The following is a 12,758-nucleotide window of genomic DNA, read 5'->3' as shown; positions in this document are numbered from 1 at the left end:
TCACTTGGCTAATGAAGTCAAAATGATTAACTGTTGAAAAAAACTCAATCTTATGCAAATCTTAGTCAAGTTGAGTATCTTGCCCATAGGTGGTTGGTTAGCTCAGGTGACTGGATAGCTGGTTTGTGATGCAGATTAATGCGGGTTCCATTCCTGCACTGGCTGAGGTTACCATGAAGGACTCTCCTTCTCAAACTGTCCCCTCACCTGAGACATAGTGACCCTCAGGTGAAGTCAGTACCAGTCGTCTCTGATGAGAGACCAGCCCTGTAGTCCACTCGGCCCATGGCGACTTTACCTTGACTAACCCATACTGTAATCCGAACATGGGTTTATCCTGTTCCCCAGTCCTAACATCCCTCATTTGGTAAGTGCAAATGAAAATGCATTCTGACAGGTTTTTTTCCCAAGTGTGAAAGAGGTATTAATAAATAAGCATTAACTATGTTCAGTTTTAGTATAAGCAAACATTTTGAATTGAATCAAAGTGACTTTCTCTGGGGTTAGATTATTTTTTTCCTCCTTAAAACTGGACTGAAACTCAACTTAGACTCAACTGAGGTTGCCAATTCTCCTGAATTAGCCTGGAATCTCCAGGAATTACGGATCTGTGCCTGCTGGAAGCTAACCCCTGAAGAGAAACAATCAGGGCAGCTGAAAACTCTGCGGGTTTCATGATGCCATTAATTGATTATTTTTGTGATTGTTTTTAACAGGCACAGAGTTGATGGGCTGAAGAGCCTTTTACTGTGCTGTAGACCTCCATGACTGAACAGACAATGATGGTGGGAGAAGGAAGTTGGTTAATACCCATTGATCCACACGGTGATTTAAGATTTTGCCAAGTTCCAGTTAGGTTTCCCAGTGATTCAAGCTGACATTAGCTAACTCTATTGAAATATTTTCAGATACTGAGGTTTAGAGAAATTAAAGTAAAATTTACCAAATTGAAGATGGTCAGCAAAACAGTGTGTTTTATTGTCTTAAAAGGCAATTGGAAGTCTTTGCTTTGTGGTAGCTTCTTTTGCAGAGAGCAATGGAGGCAGGGACATATTTTAAGATTTCGATATGTAGATACTCGATTGATAAGGATCTGATGGCATTGGGGTTATGCAGGGATATAGAGTTAAGGATAAATTAAATCAGTAATGATCTTATCAGATGGTGGAGCAGGCTTGAAGGGCCAAAGGCCACATTTGCTTAATTCATATGTAGTCCTTGAACTTTGTTTCATTCCAATCTGCTACATTACAAGAAACTGACTGTGGGATTGAATGCTAATACCTCCATCTTTGTTTAGAAATAGGTATCCACTTCGAGACTTGCAGAAGAGTTATGATAGCAAATGCCAAGCTCACAAACCACTCAGGTATGCTTACACACCATTACCATTCATGGCTGGTCCTCGCTCCATGATTGCTTTTGGGGTGGTAGGGGAGGGAAGATTGCACTGGGAAGCTAATGTTGTTCTTGTCATCCATCAAATCAAGGAAGAAGTTGTCAAATCCACCAACAGGCATGCCAAAGCAGAAGAGGAAGGTGAACCGACAGGGGGCCATGTCATCAAAGAGGTTAGTTTAATGGTAGCATCATAATCACGTGCCAATGTAACACCACTCACAGTTCAAAGGCACTGTTGCATTGAAGTGCAGAGAGATTGTGCTGAGGCCTGTAACTTGTATCTTTTATGGGAACAGCAATGAGCTGTTTAGCCCCTTGAGCCTCTTTTGCCATGCACTGCCCCTCATGGCTGGTCTTTCATTAACCCAAGCAAACTCTTTATTTCCCAGTTAGAATGTGGGGATTACTGGCAAGCCTGGCATTTAATGCCTATCCCTAGTTTCCCTAAGAAAACGTCATTGTGAGTTTCTATTTCTTACAATTTATTCACAGAACGTGGCATCACTGGCTAAGCCACTATTTATTTCAGAGGGCAATTAAGGGTCAACCACATTGCTGTGGGTCTGGAGTCACATGGAGGCTAGACCAAGTAAGGATGGCAGTGAAGGAGCAGCGCTCCTAAAACTAGTGCTTCCAATTAAACCTGTTGGACTATAACCTGGTGTTGTATGATTTTTAACTTTGTACACCCCAGTCTAACACTGGCATCTCCAAATCATCCTTCCCTAAAGGACATTAATGAGCCAGATGAGTTTTTCCTGACGACAATGGATTCGTGGGTCAATGTGAGATGGTAAATTCTAGATTTTTATTGAATTCAAATTCCACCATCTGCCTGGACAGGATTTGAACCTGGGTCTCCAGTCCATTACCTGGGTCGCTAGATTAATAGTCTAATGATAATACCACTAGGCTAAGCCCAGCCCTCGTCATGATTGCATGTACAGTTCGGTGGTGGGCTGGGGGCATTTTGTAGTCAACCATATAAAGCATGCCTCAAGTCAACTGTGGGCCAGACAGGATCAGTTATGGCAAGGTCCCTTCGTGATTCATCATCTGGTTGGTATTTGTTAATACTCCAGCAGCTTTCATTCTGATTTGTTATCTGGTGCTCACCCACAACTGGTTTTTTCTGATTTATTCACGGGATGTCCAGAGAGCAATGAAGAGCCAATCACAATGTTGTGAGTCTAGAAGCACATGTAGACCAGAATAAGTAAGGATGGCAGTTTCCTTCTTTAAAGGACTTTAGTCAACCATTGATGGAAATGAAAGTCATATCTTGCTGCAGTGATATTTGAATTCTTATGCGATCTGGTTAGAGTTGAGTAACTATTTTTCATTTAAAGGAGGGAAAGTTTGTGTTCCCAGATACTTGCTAATAGAATAAAGCCACAATAGTTCACAATTTTAAATAAACATGCTGAAGTCTACTGTATGAAGTTGTTAAATATAAATGGTCAAATGTTAAATTCATCCAGGCATTTTTTCTTCTGGCCACAATAGTATTCCACTTGATGACATGTTCCCCATTTACACCCAGTTGTCACCAAGTTATCTTTTAATTAACATGTAGCCATCAGTTGTCAGACACTATTAAGTGAACGCAAACTTAGAAAAGTGAAACAGTCGATGCTATGTATGTATACAATTTATACTCTGACATTCATAATTAACATGAGTTAACTATGCGTTAATAGGCAATATATCATCCATCACCCTACAGAGCACATTGAATAGCACATTAATCGAGACAGAATGCACAGATTTGACAGCGATATATCTAGAGATTAGTGACCAAATCTAGTTTGATAATTAGCACCTCAACAAGAAATTCCAATTCTTCACGTTTGAAGATCTAGACCCAAACATTACTTTGAACACTTACTCCAAATCATTCTGCCTGAATGACTTACATGCGTCCTGGCAATGAAATCCCTTTTCCCAACATCACAATCTCCAGAATTCCTGACATTCCTTGTAAGCACTTAATTACCAGTTAGCTTGACTGAGATAGTACTGCCCCTGAGTTCCCAAATCCTGTTTTCTCTTCCCACTGAGCTCACTTTCTTCTGAGACACTGCCCCATTTTTTTTACCAGGCATGACTCCAACATCTAAATACAGGCATGGTCCCAACTCATCAACTGTGCCAACAATTGCTCAAATCCCAGCCATTCAATCTGTTCTCCAGACACAACATCCCACTGGAGTTTCACATCAGCATCTAATCACTAGTATGATTCTGTCTCCCTAACCACTTTGAACAGAAATCAAGTGTCCACAAGCCAGTCCTTTGCCCCATCTGCATGGAGCCAGCTAATCGCAGCATTGAGTCATCTCTCAGACTCCGTCTCTGTCTCTGACTGAAACAAAACCCAAGCTACTCTTCCAAAATCCTCTTTTGAGGCCCTCACAACAAGCCCCTACCCTTAATAGCAGGCAGAATCAAATTTAGCCAGCAGTAGAATATCTCTGGTGCTGAAGTGTTACAATCTGTTAACTTAAGTATCATAAAAGGGTACTAAAATAAAAACGCATGGATGTTGCTGTAGTTCACTATGCCGAGTTGGTTGTTCAATAGCCTTCAAACCGACAAGAAATTGAAAGAACTGCGGTTGCTGGAAATCTGAATCAAAAGCAGAAATTGCTGTAAAATCTCTGCAGGGCTGGCAGTATCTGTGTGGAGAGAAATCAGAGTTAATGTCTTGGATGCAGTAACCCTCTCAGGACCTGAAGCGTTAACTCTGATTTCTCTCCACACCGATGCTGCCAGACATGCTAAACCTTTCCAGCAATTTCTGCTTTACTGCAGGTGGCACGGTGGCACAGTGGTTAGCACTGCTGCCTCACAGCGCCAGAGACCCGGGTTCAATTCCCGACTCGGGCGACTGACTGTGTGGAGTTTGCACATTCTCCCCGTGTCTGCGTGGGTTTCCTCCGGGTGCTCCGGTTTCCTCCCACAGTCCAAAGATGTGCAGGTCAGGTGAATTGGCCATGCTACATTGCCCGTAGTGTTAGGTAAAAGGGGTAAATGTAGGGGAATGGGTGGGTTGCGCTTCGGCGGGTCGGTGTGGACTTGTTGGGCCGAAGGGCCTGTTTCCACACTGTAAGTAATCTAATCTAATCTAAAAAGTTTGACATGTCTGTACTTTTGAGTTCACTACAAAGGCCTGTGAACTGTTGGCATTTTGGGTAAAAATACGACTTGCATTTTCATTTGCAATCTTAGGACTACTTCATGGCTAAAAGAACACTTTTGAAGTGTACACACTGTTGGAATGTAGGAAAGGCAGCCAAATCTAAGGGTGCAGCAAGGCTAGCATGGTGGCTCAGCGGTTAGCACTGCTGCCTCATGGCGCCAGTTGCCCAGGTTCTATTCCAGCATCAGGTGGCCCTGTGTGGAGTTTGCACATTCTCTCTGTGTCTGCGTGGATTTCCTCTGGGTGCGCTGGTTTCCTCTCACAGTCCAAAGCACAGGTTACGTGGAAATGCAGGGGTACAGGGATAGGGTGGAGCTGGATGGGATGCTCTTCAGAAGGACTTGATGTGCCAAATAGCCTGCTTCCTGTAAAGATTATTTGATTCTATTCAGCATCACTTCCTTGTGACTCCATTTATGAAACACTTCCCTTTCACTTACTCTGCATCAATAAAAAAAGCTGAAAAACGTGTTGCTGGAAAAGCGCAGCAGGTCAGGAGGGACTTGGGGGATGGGCATTGGGAATGCGATAGGTGGAAGGAGGTTAAGGTGAGGGTGATAGGCCGGAGTGGGGGTGGAGGCGGAGAGGTCGAGAAGAAGATTGCAGATCAAGAAGGCGGTGCTGAGTCTGAGGTTTGGGACTGAGAAAAGGTCGGGGGAGGGGAAATGAGAATGCTGGAGAAATCTGCATTCATCCCTTGTGGTTGGAGGGTTCCTAGGCAGAAGATGAGGCGCTCTTCCTCCAGGCGTCGTGTTGCCATGGTCTGGCGATGGAGGAGGCCAAGGACCTGCATGTCCTTGGCGGAGTGGGAGGGGGAGTTAAAGTGTTCAGCCATGGGGCGGTTGGGTTGGTTGATGTGGGTTTCCCAGAGGTGTTCTCTGAAACGTTCCGCAAGTAGACGGCCTGTCTCCCCAGTGTAGAGGAGGCCACATCGGGTACAGTGGATACAGTAAATGATGTGTGTGGAGGTGCAGGTGAATTTGTGAGGTGAGGGGGGAGGTGTGGGCACAAGTTTTGCATTTCTTGCGGTTGCAGGGGAAGGGGCCAGGAGTGGAGATTAGGTTGGTGGGGGGCGTGGACCTGACGAGGGAGTCACGGAGGGAGTGGTCTTTCCGGAACGCTGATAGGGGAGGGGAGGGGAGGGAAATATATCCTTGGTGGTGGGGATTGTTTGGAGGTGGCGGAAATGACGGAGGATGATACGATGTATCTGGAGGTTGGTGGGGTGGTAGGTGAGGACCAGTGGGGTTCTGTCTTGGTGGCGATTAGAGGGGCGGGGTTCAAGGGCAGAAGAGCAGGAAGTGGAGGAGATGCGGTGGAGATAATCGTCAACCACATCTGAGGGGAAATTGCGGTCTTTGAAGAAGGAGGCCATCTGGGTTGTTCGGTATTGGAATTGGTCCTCCTGGGAGCAGATGTGGCAGAGGCGAAGGAATTGGGAATATGGGATGGCGTTTTTACAGGGGGCAGGGTGGGAGGAGGTGTAATCTAGGTAGCTGTGGGAGTCAGTCGGTTTATAGTAAATGTCCGTGTTGAGTCGGTCGTCCGAGATAGAAATGGAGAGGTCCAGGAAGGGGAGGGTGGAGTCTGAGACGGTCCAGGTAAATTTGAGGTCGGGGTGGAAGGTGTTAGTAAAGTGAATGAACTGTTTAACCTCCTCATGGGAGCACGAGGTAACGCCAATACAGTCATCGATGTAGCGGAGGAAAAGGTGGGGGGTGGTGCCAGTGTAGCTATGGAAGACGGGCAGTGCGGGGTTGTGGGACTGTGAGGTTGGAGGCGGTGGATGGGAGATCCCCTGAGGTGATGAGGTTATGGATGGTTTGGGAGATGATGGTTTGGTGGTGGGAGGTGGGGTCATGGTCAAGGGGGCAGTAGGAGGAGGTGTCCGCGAGCTGGCTTTTAGCCTCAGCAATGTAGAGATCGGTGCGCCAAACTACCACCGCGCCTCCCTTGTCTGCCGGTTTGATAGTGAGGTTGGAGCGGAGGGAGGGAGTCCTCAGCAGAGGCCTCACCTTCATCCCCCTACGCTCCTGGATTAACAAGTTCAACACATGGCGAGACATCGAACAATTCTTCCGCCGCCTTCGCCTCTGCGCCTACTTCTTCAACCAGGACTCCCGCCCACCCTCTGACGAGCCCTTCTCCCACCTCCAACATACCCCATCCACCTGGACACCCCGTGCTGGCCTCTTACCCGCCCTCGATCTTTTCATAGCCAACTGCCACCATGACATTGACCGCCTCAACCTGTCCACCTCTCTCACCCACTCCAACCTCTCACCCTCGCAACGTGCAGCCCTCCACTCCCTCCGCTCCAACCCCAACCTCACTATCAATCTGGCAGACAAGGGAGGCGTGGTGGTAGTTTGGCGCACCGATCTTTACATTGCTGAGGCTAAACGCCAGCTCGCAGACACCTCCTCCTACTGCCCCCTTGGCCATGACCCTACCTCCCACCACCAAACCATCATCTCCCAGACCATCCATAACCTCATCACCTCAGGGGATTTCCCATCCACAGCCTTCAACCTCATAGTCCCACAACCCCGCACCACCCCATTTCTACCTCCTGCCCAAAATCCACAAACCTGACTGCCTCGGCCGACCCATTGTCTCAGCCTGTTCCTGCCCCACCGAACTCATCTCTGCATACCTTGACATGGTCCTGTCCCCCTTAGTCCAAGAACTCCCCACCTACGTTCGAGACACCCCCCACGCCCTCTACCTCCTCCATGATTTTCGCTTCCCCAGCCCCCAATGCCTTATCTTCACCATGGACATCCAGAACCTGTACACCTCCATCCCCCATCACGAAGGCCTCAAAGCCCTATATGTGGAACAGTCCATCTTCCGTAGCTCCACTGGCACCACCCCCCAACTTTTCCTCCGCTACATCGATTACTGTATCAGAGAAAAGAAAACATTTCAAATGTACACTGTGGTTCTCATTCACTTCTGGAAATCTCTGCCACAGAAAGTTTTTGATTTGATTTGATTAATTATTGTCACATGAACCAGCAAAGCATTGAACATTTTCAAGAATGACTCTATAAGAAGGTAGATGTAGTTCTTAGGACTAAGGACACAAAAGGGTAGGAGGACCAAATGGGAACTGGGTACTGATTAGGATGATCTGCCATGATCAGCCTGAATAGCAGAGCAGGCTTGATGGGCCGAATGGCTGAATCCTGATGCTGTTTTCTGTTTCTATGAAGTTACAAAGAAAACAGGGCAGAAAACCTTCCGAGTTTAAATGGTCACAGCCACGTTTTGAAATAAGTTTAATTTCAATTAAACGCTCTTCAAAGCCCTCTAAGTCATTAGTTCGCAGGTCAGTGCAACATCGAGGGTCAAAGGGCCTGTTCTGTGCTGAGTTGTTCTATGCTCTAAGTGTTGGGAGCAAATAGAAAATCGACCTTGATGCAGCGACTGCACCAAACAAAAATCACTGCAGACAACTTCCTTTTAAAGTTCTCATGATATTGGTTCAGCTAAATGGTTCAGCTGTCCTGGCCATTTCTGATGGCAACAAAGAGTTAGCCCTATTGCTGTGAATCTGGAGTCAAATGTAGACCATACTATATAAGGGCACTAGTGCAGCAGGTAGGTTTTTAACAACAATTTGACAGCTTTGTGCTGTCGTCTGCTTTCAATTTCAAGAAATTTGAAACAGAATTCTCTTTTTCACACTGCACCATTTGATTTTAACAGTTCCATCATCTATCAGTCAGCTACTTTGGACAATGAGACAACTAACACCACCACTCCACACACAGACCAAATATTATCCTACTGGCATTAATGGGTATACAGTAGATTGCTTTGACAAGCAACAAAAAGCGTAAGTCCTGGATATGAACAGTATAAGTTTAAAAAAAGCATCAATTTAATGAACTTAATGTGTTTGTCAGGCCAGAGAAATTAATGCAAGGATTGAAGAGATTGAAATTGGAAGAATTTGTTTGCCACAAGCTGTCAGACATCTGGACCTGACTCCTATCAGAGGCAATGCTGTAGTGATTAATTTAGCGTATAATCCATGCTGACAACCACTGTGATGTTGAGAGAGTGCAGTGTTATTGAAGGTGGCATCATTCAATTGAAATGCTTATTTGCAAACCTTGGCTGCATAATCCATTAGTTCAGGTGCATGTTAAAATTCCAGAGCAACTTGAAGAAAGGGACTGTGTTCTCCCTTGACTGATGCTACCCCAAAAGTAAATTATCTGCTCAGCCAGCTCTTGCGGGAATCTTGCAAAAGATACTGGCTGAGAGAATAACGACTGCTCTCAAAGTCACTGCATGTCTGTGACATGGTTCTGAGACTTACGATGGACTTTGTCAGTATCTTCATGAGGTTAGACAAGTAGCTGCTCACAAAAAGAATTGAGGGTGATATAAGGAAGTGAGGGAAGCAGTGACATTGTAGTAATGTCACTGGATTTGTATTCCCAAGGTAAAAACAACAAATACCAGAGAAACTCAGCAGTTCTGACAGCATCTGTAGAGAGAGCAACAGAGTTTATCACTTTGGTTGGAACTCCAGATCTAGTTTTCCAGAGGGTCAGGAAAGTGGTACGGGGGCACGCAGCAGCTGGTGGAATGAATTAAAAACAAAATCTGGAATATGTAAAGCTAGTCTCTGTAAGGGTGAACGTGAAACTCCCAGCATTTGTTGGAAAAACCCATCTGGTTCACTCATGTCCTTCCGGGAAGGAAATCTGCCGTCCTTACCTGGTCTGGCCTGCATGTGACTCCAGACTGACAGCCATGTGTTTGAGTCTCAAATCATTAGTTCAGGATGGGCAACAAATGTTGGCCTTGCCAGATCCCATATCACACGAAAGAATAAAGTAAATGATTTATAAAGGCAAGGAGCTCGGGTAACTGTGTTGGGTCACGGCACTACAAGTATCCAGACTCAGCGGCTGTGTGGGACACTTGACAGACTGGGAATGTTATCCTTTAGAACTGAAGGTCTGAAGAATACTTTGCTGAAGATTTGTAATCCTTGCCAGGACAGAGAAAGTAAAGTGTGATGCACTACTTTCAGGACAGCAGAAGAGAAGGGCGTAGACAATGTTCCCACTGAGCTGTGTGTGGAAGAAACTGTACTGAGCTTGTTCTGTGATGAATAGCAGGGTGTGTGTAGCAGGGTGAAGAAGAATGGTGTTGAGGGGTTTGCGTGACTAAATTTTGATGGGGTCAACAGTCACAGCTTGAGACTAACTTTAGATGGATTTCATGGTGGGTTTTATTTTCACACTGAGGATGAGCTACAGAGAGAAAGGACTGTAGGGGAAGAGTGACTAAGGTAGGACAATGAATTCCAAAAGGAATGGTATAGGAATACAACAGAATTGGTCATCAGAAAGATGAGAACAAAGAGCTCGGAATGGCCAATTTCATCAACAAATCCTGTAAGAGATCATAGGACTCCCATCAGCCATGATTGAATGACAGAGTGGACTAAATGGGCCGAATGGCCTTACTTCTACTTCTATTTCTTATGGTCTTAAGTCGACCAAAGCAGATTTGATACTCTGACATTAATATCGATGAATGATTTTTTTTTTTTTGCAAATGTGAATGATTTTATTGTCATTTGTATCTTACAGTGAGATAAACAGTAAAATACAGTGAAAAGCTTTTCCACTGTCTCCATAGCCCAGTGCCATTTTTGAATAATTTAAGAGTAAGAAAATGAATTACAACATTTAAAAGGCATCTAGGTGGGTACATGAATAGGAAGGGCTAAATGCTGGCAAGTGGGTTTAGATTTATATAGGATATCTGGTCAGCACAGATGAGGTAGATCAAAGAATCTGTTTCCATACTGTATATCTCTATGACTCTATGTAGCTCACCATCAACGTCTCAGTTGGAGTTCCTGGTCGAATGTCTTCAGAGAAATTTTTAACAGTGTTTATTTCTTGGTAAATTTGTCAATCAATGACACAGTTTATGTAACCTGTGCATATTCTGTTGAATGGCCTGGGTCTGATGCCGAGAGATTGTCGCTGTGTCTTTAACAATTCCCTTGCCTCAGAGTTGGAAGGTTGTGGGTTGGAGCTGCAGTCTGAAGTGTGGAGTACTTCATTGCAGTGCTGAGAGTGTACTGTTCTTTAGGTGAGACATCAACCTCGCACTGCACTCATGTAAAACAAGAAGTCTGTATATGAAGAGGAAGTTTCTTTCTTTCTCAGAGGGTTATAAGATTTTGGAGCAGCCTACCTTAGAAGGTGGGAGAAGAAAACTCATTGAATATTTTTATAATTTATTCAGGGGAAGGAGATTTTGCTGCCTGGGCCTGTGTTTATTGCCCAGAAGCCATTCGCTTATAGTTGTATGTAGGCCAGACCAGGTAAACAATGGCAGATTTCTTTCCTTACAGAGCATGAGTCCTCGAAGGATTTTATTTTATGACTGTTGATAGCAGCGAGATTTTTACTTTTAATATTGATTTTTAATTTGACCATCTACCATGGCTGGATTTGAACCCATATAACGTTAGCCTGGATTATGAGTTCAGTAACATTAATACTGTGTCATCACTGAGGTAGATAGAATCTTATTAAGCAAGGGAATGAAAGATTATTAGTGAGAGATAGATGGGACTGTGGAATTCAAAGGACAAACCCATCAGTCAAGGTCCCATTGAATGTGGAGCAGGTTCAAAGGGCTGACTAGCTGACCACTGTTCCCATTTCATATGTTCATAGGACCTTGTTGTTGCATCTTCCTACAGTCCATGCTCAAATGCGACAAGATCTGGACAATATTGAGGTCCGGGCTGTCAAGTGGCAAGTAACGTTGATGCCACACAAATACCAGGCTATGACCATCTCCAATAAGAGACAATTTAACCACCACCCCTTGACATTCATAGAGTCATAGAGATATACGGCATGGAAACAGACCCATCGGTCCAACCCGTCCATGCCGACCAGATATCCCAACCCAATCTAGTCCCACCTGCCAGCATCCAGCCAGGGAAAAGACTTTGCCTATTTATCCTATCCATGCCCCTCAAAATTTTGTAAACCTCTATAAGGTCACCCCTTAGCCTCCGACGCTCCAGGGAAAACAGCCCCAGCCTGTTCAGCCTCTCCCTGTAGCTCGGATCCTCCAACCCTTGCAACATCCTTGTATATCTTTTCTGATCCCTTTCAAGTTTCACAACATCCTTCCGATAGGAAGGAGACCAGAATTGCGTGCAATATTCCAACAATGACCTAACCAATGTCCAGTACAGCTGCAACATGACCTCCCAACTCCTGTACTCAATACTCTGACCAATAAAGGAAAGCATACCAGATGCCTTCTTCACTATCCTATCTACTTGTGACTCCACTTTCAAGGAGCTATGAACCTGCACTCCAAGGTCTCTTTGTTCAGCAACACTCTCCAGGACTTTACCATTAAGTGTATAAGTCCTGCTAAGATTTGCTTTCCCAAAACACAGCACCTCGCATTTATCTGAATTAAACTCCATCTGCCACTTCTCGGCCCATTGGCCCATCTAATAAAGATCCTGCAGTAATTGGAGGTAACCTTCTTCACTGTCCACTACACCTCCAATTTTGGTGTCATCTGCAAACTTACTAACTGTACCTCTTATGCCCGCATCCAAATCATTTATATAAATAACAAAAAGTAGAGGACCCAGCACTGATCCTTGTGGCACTCCACTGGTCACAGGCCTCCAGTCTGAAAAACACCCCTCCACCACCACCACCCTCTGTCTTCTACCTTTGAGCCAGTTCTGTATCCAAATGGCTGGTTCTCCCTGTATTCCTGAATCCCTCATCATGAACATCCTGGGGGTTACCGTTAACCAGGAACTCATTTGGACTTAGCACAAATAGAGTGGCTACAAGAGCAGGTCAGAGGCTAGGAATACCGCAGCGAGTAACTGACTTCCTGATTTCCCAAGACCTGTTCACCATCTACAAGGAGCAAGTCCGGCATGTGATGGAATACTCCCCACTTGCCTGGATGGAGTTAGCTCCAACAGCACTCGAGAAGCTTGACACCATTCAGGACAAAGCAGCCTGCTTGATTGGCTGCACTCCCAAAAATATCCACTCCCTCCACCACCAAAGCTCAGTAGTAGCAGTGTGTACTATCTACAAGATGCATGGCAAAAATT

At 45.1% G+C, this 12,758-nt stretch overlaps 1 protein-coding gene across 4 annotated transcripts in view; it reads left to right on the top strand.

Annotated features, from left to right (window-relative positions):
• radx (RPA1 related single stranded DNA binding protein) overlaps window positions 1-12,758 on the top strand; it is a 104,729-nt gene that overhangs the window by 47,631 nt on the left and 44,340 nt on the right. For all 4 annotated transcript variants that reach the window (XM_043705144.1, XM_043705146.1, XM_043705142.1 and 1 more), the window contains exons 12-13: window positions 1,301-1,369; window positions 1,491-1,571. In XM_043705144.1, the coding sequence (XP_043561079.1) occupies window positions 1,301-1,369; window positions 1,491-1,571 (150 nt within the window). The remainder of the gene's footprint in view (window positions 1-1,300; window positions 1,370-1,490; window positions 1,572-12,758) is intronic.

The sequence above is a fragment of the Chiloscyllium plagiosum genome, chromosome 15, assembly GCF_004010195.1.
Source record: "Chiloscyllium plagiosum isolate BGI_BamShark_2017 chromosome 15, ASM401019v2, whole genome shotgun sequence".
Taxonomy (NCBI): Eukaryota; Metazoa; Chordata; class Chondrichthyes; order Orectolobiformes; family Hemiscylliidae; genus Chiloscyllium; species Chiloscyllium plagiosum.
This window is presented reverse-complemented; position numbering and strand designations above follow the sequence as displayed.